The 17,335-nt window shown below is 36.4% G+C and overlaps 1 protein-coding gene across 1 annotated transcript in view; it reads left to right on the top strand.

Moving 5' to 3' along the window:
- Window positions 1-17,335, top strand: part of PDZD8 (PDZ domain containing 8) — an 81,951-nt gene that overhangs the window by 23,897 nt on the left and 40,719 nt on the right. Inside the window, exon 2 of the mRNA XM_044240606.1 lies at window positions 1,268-1,393. Coding sequence (XP_044096541.1) covers window positions 1,268-1,393 — 126 coding nt within the window. The remainder of the gene's footprint in view (window positions 1-1,267; window positions 1,394-17,335) is intronic.

Genomic DNA, 17,335 nt, shown 5'->3' with positions numbered 1-17,335 from the left:
TAGATAGGAAGGTTTTGGTTTTTTTTTAAGATTTTATTTATTTATTTGAGAAAGAGATCACAAGTAGGCAGAGAGGCAGGCCGGGAGAGGGGCGGGGAAAGCAGGCTCCCTGTTGAGAGAGAGACCCATGCGGGGCTTGATCCCAGGACCCTGAGACCGTGACCCGAGCCTAAGGCAGAGGCTTAACCTACTGAGCCACCCAGGCGCCCCAGAAGGTTTCATAAGGAAAAATGCCATTAGAAAGATTAATCGTGGTGGACTTTGAATATGAAACCAAAAACTTTGATGGTCTCTTATTGTGTGTGGTTGGTGAGAAGCCATTGAAGCTGCTGTGTCTGGTGACCGTGTGTAAGGTAAATTGAAAATTGTAGGCTCCCCACCCCTGAGCCCAATTTTCTCTTCGTTTTCCTTGTCCTTTGCTTTAATGAAGGAGTATGGATTATATTTCAAATTAAAGTTTTTAAAGGCTATAGTTCATAACTCAACACAAGTGTCTCCATGAAACCCAGAGTATTGAAGAAGCAGCATATATAGGCCTGAATTATTCATAGGTAACTGAGGTGTTTAGGCTTTGATGGAGTCAGACTAGCTTGAGTTTTGGTTTTGCCACCCACTGTGTAACATTGAACAAATCCTTTAACTTAGGGAGCTCACTATTCTCATCTGGAAAGGGAAGCTAATTCTGTCATCCTCCCAGGTTTGTGAGCATTACATGAGAAAAAGCTTGGGAAGCTCTTAGCACACTGCCTGACAAGTAGTGGACAATTCTGACGAATACCTTTGCCACCATTAGTTGTTATTAATCATTATCATGTACAAATTACTGTGAATTATATTGTTTCCAGGAACACGGTATTCTGAATTTTGATCTTACACTGTACAAACACTCTTGCCTTCTGGACCAGAAAGAATCACTATTCTGTCCCACCCAAGTTTCAGGGCCTAATGGTGGTCTTTTGATTTTCTTTTTGTTTTTTATAAGTGTTGTGCCTTGTCAGTGAGGGGATGCCAAAAAAAAAAAAAGAAAGAAAGAAAGAAAGAAAACAAAACACAACAACAACAAAAAAAAAACCACAGGAGGGCTGGGTGCCATAGAGGAGATACCATCCACTGCCAGTTGTAGGGGAGCATGTATGATAGGCTTTGGATTTTTAAAGCTCATGCAGTATTAGGTTTTTGTTTTATGTTTCAGGTAGGTTTTGTTACTACTACTCTTTAAACTGTGGTGTATTGTCCAAAAATTTAGACTTATCTTTACTTTCCTCAGGTTTAAGCCGTTTTTTCCATTCCAAACTTCGCAAGGATTTGAAGAAGATGAAGAAGAACAAATCCATATACAACAATGGGCACTCACTGAAGGCCGCCTTAAAGTTACATTGTTAGAATGTAGCAGGTATGTTCTTTGTTTCCCCATTGCTACATTATGGGGGAAAAGTGCAGTGAAAATATATTTAAGCATGTTTGTGTTTGTTCCCCCTTTGTGTTAATTTATTACATATGACCTGTAAATCTTTAATCATAAATTTTATAAAACTTGACCTTTCCAGGACAAGTATAAAATATAAACCATATTTTAGAAAGCATTCTTTTTTTTTCCAATTTATTTATTTTCAGAAAAACAGTATTCATTATTTTTTCACCACACTCAGTGCTCCATGCAATCCGTGCCCTCTATAATACCCACCACCTGGTACCCCAACCTCCCACCCCCCCCGCCACTTCAAACCCCTCAGATTGTTTTTCAGAGTCCATAGTCTCTCATGGTTCAACTCCCCTTCCAGTTTATCCAAATTCCCTTCTCCTCTCTAACACCCCTTGTCCTCCATGCTATTTGTTATGCTCACAAATAAGTGAAACCATTGATAATTGACTCTCTCTGCTTGACTTATTTCACTCAGCATAATCTCTTCCAGTCCCGTCCATGTTGCTACAAAAGTTGGGTATTCATCCTTTCTGATGGAGGCATAATACTCCATAGTGTATATGGACCACATCTTCCTTATCCATTCATCCGTTGAAGGGCATCTTGGTTCTTTCCATAGTTTGGCGACCGTGGCCATTGCTGCTATAAACATTGGGGTACAGATGGCCCTTCTTTTCACGACATCTGTGTCTTTGGGGTGAATACCCAGGAGTGCAATTGCAGGGTCATAGGGAAGCTCTATTTTTAATTTCTTGAGGAATCTCCACACTGTTCTCCAAAGAGGCTGCACCAACTTGCATTCCCACCAACAGTATAAGAGGGTTCCCCTTTCTCTACATCCTCTCCAACACATGTTGTTTCCTGTGTTGTTAATTTTGGCCATTCTAACTGGTGTAAGGTGATATCTCAATGTGGTTTTAATTTGAATCTCCCTGAGGGCTAATGATGATGAGCATTTTTTCATGTGTCTGATAGCCATTTGTATGTCTTGATTGGAGAAGTGTCTGTTCATATCTTCTGCCCATTTTTTGATGTGTTTGCCTGTTTCATGTGTGTTGAGTTTGAGGAGTTCATTATAGATCCTGGATATCAACCTTTTGTCTGTACTGTCATTTGCAAATATCTTCTCCCATTCCGTGGGTTGCCTCTTTGTTTTTTTGACTGTTTCCTTTGCTGTGCAGAAGCTTTTGATTTTGATGAAGTCCCAAAAGTTTATTTTCGCTTTTTTTTCCTTTGCCTTTGGAGACATATCTTGAAAGAAGTTGCTGTGGCTGATATCGAAGAGATTACTGCCTATGTTCTCCTCTAGGATTCTGATGGATTCCTGTCTCACGTTGAGGTCTTTTATCCATTTTGAGTTTATCTTTGTGTACGGTGTAAGAGAATGGTCGAGTTTCATTCTTCTACATATAGCTGTCCAGTTTTCCCAGCACCATTTTTGAAGAGACTGTCTTTTTTCCACAGTACATTTTTTCCTGTTTTGTCAAAGATTAATTGACCATAGAGTTGAGGGTCCATATCTGGGCTCTCTACTCTGTTCCACTGGTCTATGTGTCTGTTTTTATGCCAGTACCATGCTGTCTTGGTGATCACAGCTTTGTAATAAAGCTTGAAATCAGGTAACGTGATGCCGCCAGCTTTATTTTTGTTTTTCAACATTTCCTTAGCGATTCGGGGTCTCTTCTGATTCCATACAAATTTTAGGATTATTTGCTCCAGCTCTTTGAAGAATGCCGGTGGAATTTTGATCGGAATAGCATTAAAAGTATAGATTGCTCTAGGCAGTATAGACATTTTAACAATGTTTATTCTTCCGATCCAAGAGCATGGAATGGTCTTCCATCTATTTGTGTCTTCAATTTCTTTCATGAGTGTTCTGTAGTTCCTCAAGTACAGATCCTTTACCTCTTCTAATGGAGAGGATCGTTTGTTCCTCAGTAATTTCCAAACTTGTTAGATGCTTTATGCTCTTTTGGCATATTTCTAATTTACTAACCATTGGAGAGCTGTTTATAGTATAATATTTTTGAGACTTGTATGTGATAATTGGAAATACCAATTAGAAATATTTAGAAACCTCTGTGATTCTTAAAATTTTAGAGCTGAAAGGGATCTCAGAAATAATCTTGTCCAGCCTCCTTATTTTACTTTGCCTGCCCTGTAGTCTAAACTGTGTTCATTATCTTGCTTAAACTACTTACTGCGCTAACCTTCTTACTTTTCTAATACTGGTTAACAATATAATCACCAGAACTAACTTTTTAAAATTCAAACCTTCTTGTCACTTTCCTGTTTACTTTCATGGCTTCCCTGTTACTAAAATATAGACCCAAATCCTTGCTGTGGCCTGCATGCAACTCTTGCCTCTCTGGATTCTTTGTCCTCTCGATCCCTCACTCATAGTGCCTCAGCCACATGAGCTTTCCGAAAGGAAGATGTTGGCAAACTTTCTCTCTCAAGGGCCAGAGATAGTAAATATTTTAGGCTTTATGATTCACACAGTCTCTGTTGCTCAGCCATATAGTATAAAAGCAGTCATAGACAGTGCATGGTAAAGCTGTGTACCCATAAACCTGTACATAGGAATTTCATAATTTTTGTGTGTCATAAAATATTCTTTTAATTTTTTTCAATTATTTTAAAAATGTAAAAATCTGGGCGCCTGGGTGGCTCAGTGGGTTAAGCCACTGCCTTCGGCTCAGGTCATGATCTCAGGGTCTTGGGATCGAGGCCCGTATCGGGCTCTCTGCTCAGCAGGGAGCCTGCTTCCTCCTCTCTCTCTCTGCCTGCCTCTCTGCCTGCTTGTGATCTCTCTCTGTCAAATAAATAAATAAAATCTTTAAAAAAAAAAATGTAAAAATCTTTGGTAGTTTATAGGCTATGCAAGAACAAGCAGGGGGCTGGATGTGGGCCATGGAGCAGATATTTCACCATACTAAGCTTCTTGTCTTGACTCCCCACTGTTTTCCAGGCTGAAGGCCCTACCCCATTTTGTGCTCCTTGAAACCACACTTCTTGATCCACTTCAGTAGCTGCCTCTCTAATGCGTCTCCTGATTATTTCAAGTATACTGTCCTTGTGCTACATTTCTGACTCTTGCTTGTACCACTTATTTGGTTCTTATCACTTCTATTTTTATTTCCAGCCCATAATAAAAACAAGTGCCTGGGTACACAGTTATATGTTGTACCTAATATATTTGTGTCGTTGCTAATAGGTTAATTTTAAGCATACTAATAGTGTGCTAAAGATTTTTTTGTTTTGTCTTGTAGTGATTCAGTATTGTACAGCTTCATGTCAGAAAGACTGAAAAGGAATTCTTTTAGCAAAGAAAGATTAAATATGCTGTAGATTTTGTAAAAGGGACTGTAGTATACAGTAAAATGACATATATAGTAAAAACATAGCTCTACACAAGTCTGAATTTGAATTGGCTAAAGCTAATATGGTATGTAAGCATGAGTATTAAATATCTAATTATGATTAGGGTTTGTCATATTAACATTAGGAAGGACATTTTTCAAGTGATCTGTGTCTAAGGAAATTTTGACCAGATCTTTCTTTTTTTCTTTCAGTTAATTTTCTTGTAGATTCACATTTCTTGTAGAATCACAATCATACCATTGGATTATCTTTTCCAAAATAGTCACAGCAACTTTTATACATTAAAAGGGCAATTTTGGACAAAATTTCTTAACTCTCCTGTATCTACCTAGTCATCTACCCTTTCCCAAACCTTCAAAGATAGCCTTGAAGGAGATTTATTATTCATTTATTCAGCATACATTTGTTTACTATGATGTAGATGATGTGTAATAAAGAGGTAATGTGCTAGGAATTTTTATTTATTTCTATTTAATTTTTAAAGATTTTATTCATTTTGAGAGAGAGAGAGAGCACAAGCAGGGGGAGAGGCAGGGAGAAGAGAAACAGACTCCTTGCTAAGGTGGGAGCCTGACATGGGACTCGATCCCAGGACCCAGAGATCATGACCTGAGCTGAAGGCAGACACTTAACCATCTGAACCACCCAGGTGACCCCCTCCGCTTTTTTTTTTTTTTTTTTTTTTAGATTTTATTTATTCATTTTAGAGTGTGCTAGGGATTTTTAAAAACTAGTTCTTTTGCTTTAATGTTGCTGGTGAGGTTATAGATTGGTTATATGTCTGTTGGTTGTGGCTATTTAACTATAGCTATTGTTGTCTCCTTTGTTCACCATTCTTTTGCTTTATCTGAGATACTGCTTGCTTAAAGCTTTGCTATCAGCCTTGAGCCAAAGAGCTCATGAAGGCACTGAGCAAGTGTAGTCAGGCATTATTTAGGTCGTGTTGGATTGAGATAGCTGGTACAAAGAAAAGCATTACAGTGTGTGTTTGTATCTTACTTTGTTTTAATGAAGAACTGTGTAATGAATCTCTGAAAGAACACACGAGAAACCAGTAAAAATTCTTACAGGGTATAAGAGAGGGAACTGGATTGGTGATGGACGGGGGGTGAAGGTGAGAGTCAGACTTTTCACTATAAACTTTTATCTTGTTTGATTTTTGTTACTGTATCACTGGTCAAAAGATTAAAAAGTAAAGACCACTGTTTCTAGGGATTTGATACAGAAAGCATGGACGTTCTTAAGTCTCTCACATTTCTCAAAGTTGAAGGGGAAAGCAGGGGCAATAGTCTGTTCCTAAGTTCCTTTTGTAAACTTGGGTTATATTGCCATCACCTTCCCCCAGGTGACAGCTTAATCTTGGGAGGAAGCAGACTATCTAAGTTTTCCAGTCACTATCCTTATAAACCCAGCCATGTAAAGTTACCTAGTATTGTGGTGCTTTGTTATTTTCACACAATTTAAGGATTACTTAAAATTGCTTATGAAGGAAAGAATAAATTACTGTTTTCTACTCATCTCTGCCCTTTCTGTCTTCGAATTGAATTCTAAACATTATTTTCATATTCTTCTCATTAAAATCTTACTTATAGAAGCACCTGGGTGGCTCAGTCAGTTGGGCATCTGCCTTTAGCTCAGGTCATAATACCAGGGTCCTGGAATCAAGCCCCACACTGGGCTCCCTGCTCCGTGGGGAGCCTGCTTCTCCCTCTCCCTCTGCCTGCCACTCCCCCTGTGCTCTCTTTCTCTGTCAAATAAATCAATAAAGTCTTTTAAAAAATAAGCGAATAAAAGAATGGTTTGACTTACCACACCTTAAAAAAAAAATCTTATTTACATTGTTTTTCTTCTAAACGTTTTTCTTAATATAAAAAGTAGAACTCTCAGGTCAGATAGAGTCCAAATTTGTATTATTTAAACTAAAAAGGACATGTTATTATAATCTAAGCATTTATATTTAAGTAATTTTTCCTGCTCCTGAATGTACTCTGATCTTGTGTGATATATTGTAAACTCTAAAGCAGAAAAAAAGTGACACTGTAAGGAAAGTGGAAGAAAAAATAAGTGCCCTCTTTTCAAAGGGAGGGGAAAAAATGCTTATTATTTCAATTTGGAAACTTAAAGGTTTAAGACTCTTGAGATATTTGTTACCGTGACTACTTCATTTAGTGATACGAAAAGGTTTGAGGCAAACAGAATAAAATTATTGAATGATCAAATTTTTAAGAGAACATAAACATTTTTTTAAAGATTTATTTATGGGCCGCCTGGGTGGCTCAGTGGGTTAAGCCTCTGCCTTCGGCTCAGGTCATGATCTCAGGTCCTGAGATCAAGCCCCGCATCAGGCTCTGTTCAGCAGGGAGCCTGCTTCCCCCTCTCTCCACCGGCTGCTCTGTCTACTTGTGATCTCTCTCTCTCTCTCTCTGTCAAATAAATAAATAAAATCTTTAAAATAAATTAAAAAATAAAATAAAGATTTATTTATATTTTAGAGAAGGGAGAGCATGTGCTGAGAGGAGGGACAGAGGGAGAGAATCTTCAAGTGGACTCCCAGCAGAGTACAGAGCTCAGTCTTGGGGTTCAATTCCATGACCCATGAGATCGTGACCTGACGTTCAACCCACTGAGCCACCTAGGCACCCCAAGAACATAAACATTTAAAGCTAAAAAATTTCTGTGGACCATATGTATGTGGATAAATTTATTTTGAATTAGCATGCTGTCATGAGAAAAGTTTCCTGGGTTTTTAGCATTTAGACATACATATTCACATTTCTCTAGGTGAAAAGAGACCTACATGTTCAAGTTATTATAACAGCATATGTATCATTTAGCATTGTTAATAGTTTTAGGTTAACATTCTTAGAAATGCTTATTTCTTAGTCATGTAGAACTTGACCTTGAATTGGTAAAAATAGTGGAAATTTAGTAATTTTTTCCCCAAATCCATAAAATAGAACATCAAACTCATTATCCCCAGACAACCATAGTTCTCTGTGAGGATTTCTTTTTCTTTCTTAAGCTTTTTAATTTGGAGTGATGACTGTGTTTGAGGACTTTTTTTTTTTTTTTAACTTTATTTTAGTATAGTTTCATACTTAGAGTCTGCCTGAAGATTTTTATCAAACTTACCTGTTGTAAGGCTTTAAAATGCATTTTGCTGATGAGAAAACAAATCAGAAGTATCCAAGAAAATACTGAAGTTCTGGAAATAATGAAGTGGAAATAATACTGGCATTTGAGTTAGAAAGTGCTGTGTTCATATCCTAGTCATGTGCTCTTGCTTCTGTATGTCCTTAGACAAGTTGTGCCTCTCTAGAATAGGCAAGGATGCTTGCTGCCTTGTTGGTAATTGTGATCAGAGATAGGTACATAACCCCTCAGTGCCTGATGCATACCAAGCCTTCAATAGGGTCGCCCCTTTTTTTTTTTTAATATTTTTATTTATTTATTACTTTGAGAGCCATTGCATAAGCTACAGGGTGGATAGGAACAGAGGGAGAGGGACAGGCAGACTCTGCTGAGCGAGGAGTGCAATGCAGGGCTTGATTCCACAACCCTGAGGTCATAACCTGAGCCGAGTAATCTCTATTATTATGCCTTAATAGAATCATAGTATTGCTCAAGAAGAAAACAAATCTTTAAACAAAAGTATATTTTTCTTTGTGTATTTGGTTGTGAGAACTGGAAATTTTTTTTAAAGATTTTATTTATTTGAGAGAAAGTACAAGTTGGCAGAGGGAGTGGGAGAAGCAGACTCCCTGCTGAGCTGGGATCCTGATGCAGGACTTGTTCCCAGGACCCTGAGATCATGACCCAAGCTGAAAGTAGACACTTAACTGACGGACCCACCCAGGTGCCCCCTGGAATTTGAATTTTATTACTTTAGAAGGGTCTCACGTGTAAAGGGAAGTCATTTTCTGATTATCTAAAATACAGTTTTGAGTTTCCCAGTTACAATCTTGGCAGCAATAACAGAAATTTCCTTGTAAAAATTGGTTTTAACAGTTTGTTAAATTTTTTTTAAAAAGTCATTCTGGATTTTTTTGCATGAACTAAAACTGATTTTTTTAACCGTAGATGAACTCAGTTGTATTCATAGCACTGCTATTAGAAGACTAAATTATTTCACATTTGTGCTATAATCACATTTTAAGATTATTTTTAGATTTACAGTTTATCTCATAAATTATATTCCATCTTAGAAGATTAGAGTACTTTGCAGAGAAAATATATGCCCATGTACAGTTAAATAGAAGATAAATTACATAAAAAATAACCATATAGAGAAGAAAAGATCAATTTTCTAGCAGCAAAGGAAACTTGATGGGTTACTTAGCTCTTATTTTCTGGTATACTGTACATATTCTCCAAGGGAAAAGAAATTCTGGCACCAAATTCTAGATGGCGTTTGTCATATACATCTTTATGTTAAAAGACATTGATGTAATAGATACATTTTCTTTTTTTTGTTGTTGTTTATTTTATCAACCAGTTACATATTAAACAAACTAAGATTGTAGTTGGTAAAGGCAAAGCCTATGAAATTTTATTGTTTGAGAATTCTACTCCAAAGCAGTATATTTAGGATAGCCTGTCCTAATTAGAGATAGGAGATTCTAATTAAGGTCAGTTCTTCACTGAGTCAAACTGTTCTAAAGTCTGTGTTTTGTCAGTAGTTCCTTTTAAGTACTTTTTTTTACTGGTTTTCAAAAATACATTATTTAAAAATTTTTCAGATGTTAACACGAAGACAGAAAACCACAGAAGCTGACTTTCTATTCTATTACCAGGAGTCTTCCCTTATTTCCCAATTATCTGTTACCAGCATGGATGCATGGATTTCTTTCTTTATTTTTCTTTACTCTCCTTCTTAACTATTTTGATGCCTAAGTTTTCCTAAATTTGGCCTCTAAGAGCTTCTTCAAACTTGCTCCTTAATGCTGCATCTGACATAAACTTGTCTTTTTTCTCTTTTTTTGATTTTTTTTTAAAGGTCTTTACCACTTTGTGGTATAACAGCTGTTCTAGGATCATTTTGTATCTTATCTGTCACAGTCCTAGAATCAGCTATTTTTTTCCAAAAAGCCTTAGTTCCTTTTAATAGAAAATAATACTAAAAATCAAGGTCTGGGTGTTGGGTGTATTTATTTCTACTCATATATAATCATAGGCCCTGTTAGTGGACAGTTAGCAAATACATACATGTGTAGACACATACAGGTATATGATATATATAACACATACATATTTTAGAAATCATGAATTGACCCAATATTTCCAATTACAGTTCATTCTCATAGGGTTGTTTCTTGCTCCTTTCATATTTTTGTCCCTTGAACCCTGACTCCCAGTAACATCACTAGTTTACTCATTTGCTTAATCCCATAATACCTCTCAGATAGTTCCAGAATTGCTTTGTCTATATAAGTAGAGAAAACATAATTATGAAAAAAATTTCAGGATTTATTCTCCGTTCTCACCTACTCTACCCAAGTTTTGGGTATATGGTCAAGTACTATTGTCATGAATTAGAGTAATTCTCCCCTTAAGTGTTTTATGTTATTCATTTGAAATATAGCTGGGTTTATTTTTTTCTGTTTGGGTTCAGTATCCCACCCTCCCTCCCCTGACTTTCCATCCTTATTGATTCTTATTTTAATATGTGGGGCATTAGCATACTTCCAAAACTATACAAAAACTTATATAGATAGTCCTTATTCCACATGGAACTATGTTAACCAAAACCCTGCATATCAGAACAATGCAAAGCAGGGACAGAGTTCTCATATGTTGTAACTCAAAGCAAGGACTGCCTGTATAGTCATTCAGATCTTCTTCATCTTTACTGATTCTTTTAGTCTAGTTCTGTCTATTACTGAATGAAAGTGTGTTTGAATCTTCAAGCATGAGTATGAATTTATCTCTTTTTTGTAGTTTTGTTATTAGGTGCGTAATTGTTCTTGATATACTGACCCTTTGCCTTTACAAAGTGTCCTTTTTCGTTTCATAATATTTCTTGTCTTAATATTTATTTTGTTTAAATTGGTAAAGCTGTTACAATTTTCTTGTGTTTATTGTTTATTTTTTGTTTATTGTTTGTATGGTTTCTGTTTTTCTTCCTACAGGTTTTTACTTTCAGTCTTTTTGTGTTTTTATGTTTAGATATAAATGGTTCTTTTTTTTTTTTTTAAGGATTTTATTTATTTATTTGACAGAGATCACAAGTAGGCAGAGAGGCAGGCAGAGAGAGAGAGAGGAGGAAGCAGGTTTCCTGCTAAGCAGAGAGCCTAATTTGGGGCTCGATCCCAGGACTCTGGGATCACGACCTGAGCCAAAGGCAGAGGCTTTAACCCACTGAGCCACCCAGGCACCCCATAAACGGTTCTTTTATGTGTAGTCTAACAATCTCTGCCTTTTCATCAGAGTGTTTAGTTCATTTACATTTAATGTAATGATTAAGTTATATTTAGGTCTGTCATTTTGCCATTTATTTTTTGTCTTATTTGTTTGGTTCAATTTGGTTTTTTGCTCCTCTGTCCCTTCTCTCTGTTCTTCCTGTTTTGTAAATCAAGTATTTTTAGAATTTAGACTTGACACAGACCTTCAGTTTGTAAAAAGTATCTTCAATACTCTGAAACACGATAAAGTGAAGCACAATAAAAGGAGCTATGTCTGTATTCAGGGAGACAGCTTCAAGGTGACAGTTTGATAAAAGGAATTAATCCTCTAATAGCATATTATATACCAAAATGTGGAGAAGCCTGTTAATACTATGGACTTTGAAATTCATTTACAGGACAAGCTGGTTTAGAAGTTGCAATTTCTACCTTGCATTGGTTTGTGAATCCTTCATTTAGCTTATAGTAATGTTTGATTGCATTCACTTGGTAACTTTTTTCTCTAATGGTAACTTTTAAAAAAAATTTTTTTTTCTGAAGCAAAGAAGGCTAAATCTTTTTTTTTTTTTTAAGAAGGCTAAATCTTAACCTCTTTTTCTCCCTGAGTAGTTGATAAATGGATGTTGTTATATTATCTGTATTTACTTTAGTGTTTGATATTTTATCTTTTTTAAAACGGGCAAACATCTAGCAAAATTTGAAGATATTTGGGAGCATGATTCTGCAAGTACTTACATTGTTATTAATAGCATTTATTATCTGCAATATATAATAAGTAGTAGGCACTTTACATTAATTATTTCCAGCTCTCAGAATATCTTTACAAAATTAGTATTATTATATCTATTTTATAGATGATGAACTGATGTTTATTATTACTTGCCCAACACGCCCTATCTAGAATTTGAACCTAGGTTTTTCTGACTCCAAAATCCCACATTCTGTTATCTTTATATCCTTTAAAAAAAATTATCAAGGAAAAATCTAGCCCTAAAATATTTCATTTTATGTTAGAAATATATAAGATTTGGAAATTTTTTACCTATTTGAGGACAGGTCGTTTTTTGTTTTTGTTTTTTTTTTTTTAATTTTTTTTTTTTTTTAAGATTTTATTTATTTATTTGACAGAGAGAAATCACAAGTAGATGGAGAGGCAGGCAGAGAGAGAGAAGCAGGCTTCCTGCTGAGCAGAGAGCCCGATGCGGGCCTCGATCCCAGGACCCTGAGATCATGACCTGAGCCGAAGGCAGCGGCTTAACCCACTGAGCCACCCAGGCGCCCCAGGTCGTTATTTTTTAAATGTTACTTGGGAAAGATCTTGTGAACTAATAATGAAGTGTTGTTTAGATGAAGGCCAAAATCTTTCCTTCATGGAAATCAGCTCAAATATGAGACATTTAAATTTGTATGAATGATGTTGAAAATTGGGAGGAATTACTTGGAATTGTTGTTGAATATTATCCCTTCAGGTTTTAAAGCTATATACATCTATAACAATAAAGGTCTGTAACTCTGAATTTGATATAACCCTACCAGATGATCTGAATTCCTATAGAGATCTTGAGACTACACCTGTATTTATTAGCTGCTGCAGTTCCTCTCAGGGAGAAAAAAAAAAGTTATTTTCTTAGTTTTTGTACATTTCTCTAGGCTATAGTTAAATAACCCTCCCTATAATTAGGTTACTTTTGACTATAAGCAGATTTTTCAGAAGATTGCAAATTTGGAATTCATCTGTCCTTGGTTTCTTTTTTCGTCCCCTAGCTCCTCTTCCCTAAAGTTACTGTGTTGGAAAAGAGTATTGTTTATTTTGCAGTTGCATATATCCACTGCTATTTTATATAGCAAAACAACTGTTTAATTCCTCTGATTTCTGAATTGTAAATGAATTTAAGAAAATTAAATAGTAATTAGCTGACATAGAACCAAAGCTGTGTCTTAAAATGCCAAATTCCAAAATTCTTTAAATGTGATGTTAGTATGCTATTTACTTATATATGATACCTATAACAAAAGTAAAGTGAACTATAAAATGAATTGTGGCCAGAACATAGAATTCAGAAGAATGTTATATCTTTTAATTTTCCCTCTCTTTATACCATTATGCCATAACTGTCAATCAGTACTTCTGGGGTTTTTTATTTGTAGGTAGGATTGATGATAGTAACCAAAAGATAAATGCCTTTTCCCCCCTCTTTTTCTGTCAAATGTTCTTGAATTCATTCATCTCGATTTATGTAACCCAGACCTTCATTCACTAGCCATGTGTTCTTGGGTAAATTAGCCAACCTCTCTGTGCCTCAATTTTTAAATCTGTAAATTAGGGTAATAACAGTACCTATCACATACAGTAATTATAAATATTAAGTGAGATAATAAACGTAGATGCTCTTAGAACCGCCCCCATGATAATTGTTAGCTGCCACCACTGCTCCCAGTTGTTCTGTCACTACTACCATCACATTGTGTAAATAGTGTAGTGAATACAGAAAAGTGGGAAGTCCCACCAGTGCCTATGCTCTAAAACTTAGAATGTAGTTGGGGCTAACAGACAAAAACAGATGTATATAAAAAAGCCAGCTATACAAGGCTGTCTGGTTTGAAATGAGACTGAGAGAATAAATATTATAGAAATTTAGGGCAAGGAAAAAATATTTTGGAGTTGAAGCTGCTGTGGAAAACCTCATGGATATGAAGACAGGCAGAAGGAAGGCAGATTTTAGGAAAAAAGCCAATAAGATAGTGTAGGTGATTTCATTATTATTATTTAACACAGCACTAGAAGTCTTTAGCATTAGTAATCAGACAACAACAACAAAAAAAAGAAAAGGCATCCAAATCTGCAAGGAAGAGTCAGACTTTAACTGTTCACAGATGACATGATACTCTATGTGGAAAACCCGTAAGATTACACACACACACACACACACACACAATGCTAGAACTAATACATGAATTCATCAGAGTCACAGGATATAAAATCAATATATGCAAATCTCTTGCATTTTTATACACCAGTAATGAAGCAACAGAAAAAGAAATCAAAGAATCGATCCCATTTACAACTGCAACCAGAAACAATGAGAAACCTAGGCATAAACCTAACCAAAGAGGTAAAAGATGTGTACTCTGAAAACTATAAAACACTTATGAAAGAAATTGAAGAAGACACAAAAAAATGGGAAAACATGCTGATGGATTGGAAGAACATCTACACTACCCAAAGAGGTCTACACATTTAATGCCACGCCTATCAAAATACCACCAGCATTTTCACAGAGCTAGAACAAACAATCCTAAAATTTGGAACCACAGAATACCCTGAATAGCCAAAGCAGTCCTGAAAAAGAAAAGCAGACTAGAGGCATCAACAATTCCAGACTTAAAGCTAGCTATGTAACAAGGCTATCGTCATCAAGCATTTTGGTACTGGCAAAAACCAGATGCATAGATCAGTGGAACAGAACAGAAAACCCAGAAATGAACCCACAACTATATGGTCAACTAATCTTCACAAAGCAGGAAAGAATAGCCAATGGAAAAAAGACCTTCTCTTCAACAAATGGTGTCGGGATAACTGGACAGCAGCATGCAGAAGAACGAAACTAGACCATTTTCTTATACCATACACAAAATTAAATTCAAAGTGGCTAAAAGACCTAAATGTGAGACAGGAATCCATCAAAATCCTTGAGGAGAACACAGGCTAGAACCTTTCAACCTTGGCTGTAACATCTTCTTACAAAATACATCTCTGGAGGCAAGGGAAACAAAAGCAAAAATGAACTATTGGGACTTCACCAAGATAAAAAGCTTCTGCACATCAAAGGAAACAATCAACTAAAAGACATTCTGTGAATGTCTTTTGGGAGAAGATATGGGAGAAGATATTTACAAATGACCTGATAAGGGATAATATCCAAAATCTATAAAGAATGTATCAAACTCAACACCCAAGAAACAAAAATAGTCCAATTAGGAAATGGTCAGAAGACGTGAATTGACATTTTTTAAAAGAAAACATCCAGATGGCTAACAGACACATGAAAAGGTGCTCAGCATCACTCATCATCAGGGAAATACAAATCAAAACCACAATGAGCTACAACCTCACACCTGTCAGAATGGCTAAAATTAACAACACAGACAGCAACAGTTATTGACTATGGAGAGAGGCCAAATACCCATCACCTAATGAATGGAAAAGGAAAATGTAAGATAGATATAGATATATAGATATATATAGATGTAGATAGCAGTATTACTCAGCCATCAAAAAGAATTGAAATCTTGCCATTTGCAATGACATGGATGGAGCTAGAGTGTATTATGCTAAGCAAAATATGTCAGAGAAAGACAAATACCATGTGATTTCCCTCATGTGAAATTTAAGGAACAAAACAGATGAACATTTGGAAGAGGGGAAAAAGAGGGAAGCAACCCATAAAAGATTCAAGATTCATAACTGTACAGAAAACTGAGGGATGTTGGAGGGAGGAAGGTGAGGGATGTGCATGGGTGATGGGCATTAAAGAGAGTACTTGTTAACGATGAGCACTGGGTGTTATCGATGAGCACTGGGTGAATCACTAAGTTTTCCTGAAACCAGTATTATACTATATGTTAAATAACTAGAATTTAAATAAAAGTTTAAAACAAAAACAAAATATAATCAGGTAGGTGACTGGGGAAAAAGCCAGTAAGGCAAAAGTGAAAGTTTGTATTTTCAGGGACCTGTCTGAGTGAAATTTAGATGTTTATGTGAAAAATCAGGGCCAAATTTGCTAGCAGAGACATCCAAGGTAGTTATCCTTTAATCAGAGGGAAGTCACCAAAGGTATCTTGAAGGTGACATTAAGAACCACTTGTTTTAAGAAGTTTGTTATTTATAAGGTAGACTGGACAGAGAGAAAGGTTAAAGCCCCAGAGCCTAATTAAGAGGTGTTACAGGGTAAAGGTGAAGAGGTGAGTGCTTAAAAGGTATGGATCAATCGGCGACCGGGTGGCTCAGTCGTTAAGCATCTGCCTTTGGCTCAGGTCATGATCCCAGGATCCTGGGATCAAGTCCTGCATCAGGCTCCCTGTTCAGTGGGAGGCCTGCTTCTCTCTTTCCCACTCCCCATGCTTGTGTTCCCTCTCTCACTGTGTCTCTCTCTGTCACATAAATAAAATAAAATCTTTAAAAAACTGATATGGATCAGTAGGGACAGAAAGAAAGGACAAATAGAATAACTAGGACAGGGTTTCCTGAGTGGCTGAATATGTGGATGGATATAGGTAGGGAGGCAAATGAACAAACTGTTAAAGATTTGAGTTGAATAAAATTATGGTAAAATTGACTTTGATTTGATCATCAAGTATTGATTGTTTTTCTAGGTATTGGAAGTTATAAAGACCAAGACACAGCTACTGCCTTTCAGGACTAGTGGGAGAAATAGAGGTATTTTTTCAGAGGTGATAAATGTGATTTTATGTATCTTTAGTAGTAGGATATGGCTAGAGTTCCCTGTACAAGTGTTCTGTAAACTTGGGGTTTTAGAAGCAAAGCAGAAGAGAGGTGCAGGGTGGCTTAGTCAGTTGAGCTTCTGGATCTTGTTTTCAGCTCAGGTCATGGTCTTGGGGTCATGAGATCAAACCCCAAGTTGGGCTCTGCGCTCAGCGTGGAGCCTGCTTCGGATTCTCTCTCTCTCCCTCTGCCCATCCTCCCACTCAGGTGTGCACTTTCTCTCTCTTTCTCTCTCTCTCTCAAAATCTTTAAAAAAAAGAAGAAGAAGAAGAAGAAAAGTAAAGCAGGAAAAAGACAAGGGCTAGACATTAGGTTTGGTTTTTGTCATAGACTAGAGAGTTGAGTTCTGAGTTAGGATGGTTTCAGAGGGAAGGGAGGGGGTAGTATAGGCCCTACGCATGTATAGGAGGAGGTCAGTTACGTTTGATTCTTCTCACAGCCAGTGAGTTGATATTTGACTCCCTTCAAATTAATCATTTTTAAAAAAAGAAGAAGAATTTTTATTTTTCTTTTCTGGTGTAAATTGAGATTCTTATAGAAGGGCACATTGAGAATTACTTTCCTTTTCTCAGTGGTTTGGTCTTGAGTCATATAAATTCTATCTCTTGATAGGTGGTGTTT

The sequence above is a fragment of the Neovison vison genome, chromosome 2 (genome assembly GCF_020171115.1).
Source record: "Neovison vison isolate M4711 chromosome 2, ASM_NN_V1, whole genome shotgun sequence".
NCBI lineage: Eukaryota > Metazoa > Chordata > Mammalia > Carnivora > Mustelidae > Neogale > Neogale vison.
Note: the sequence above shows the minus strand (reverse complement) of the source record. Positions and strands in the feature narration are given on the sequence as shown.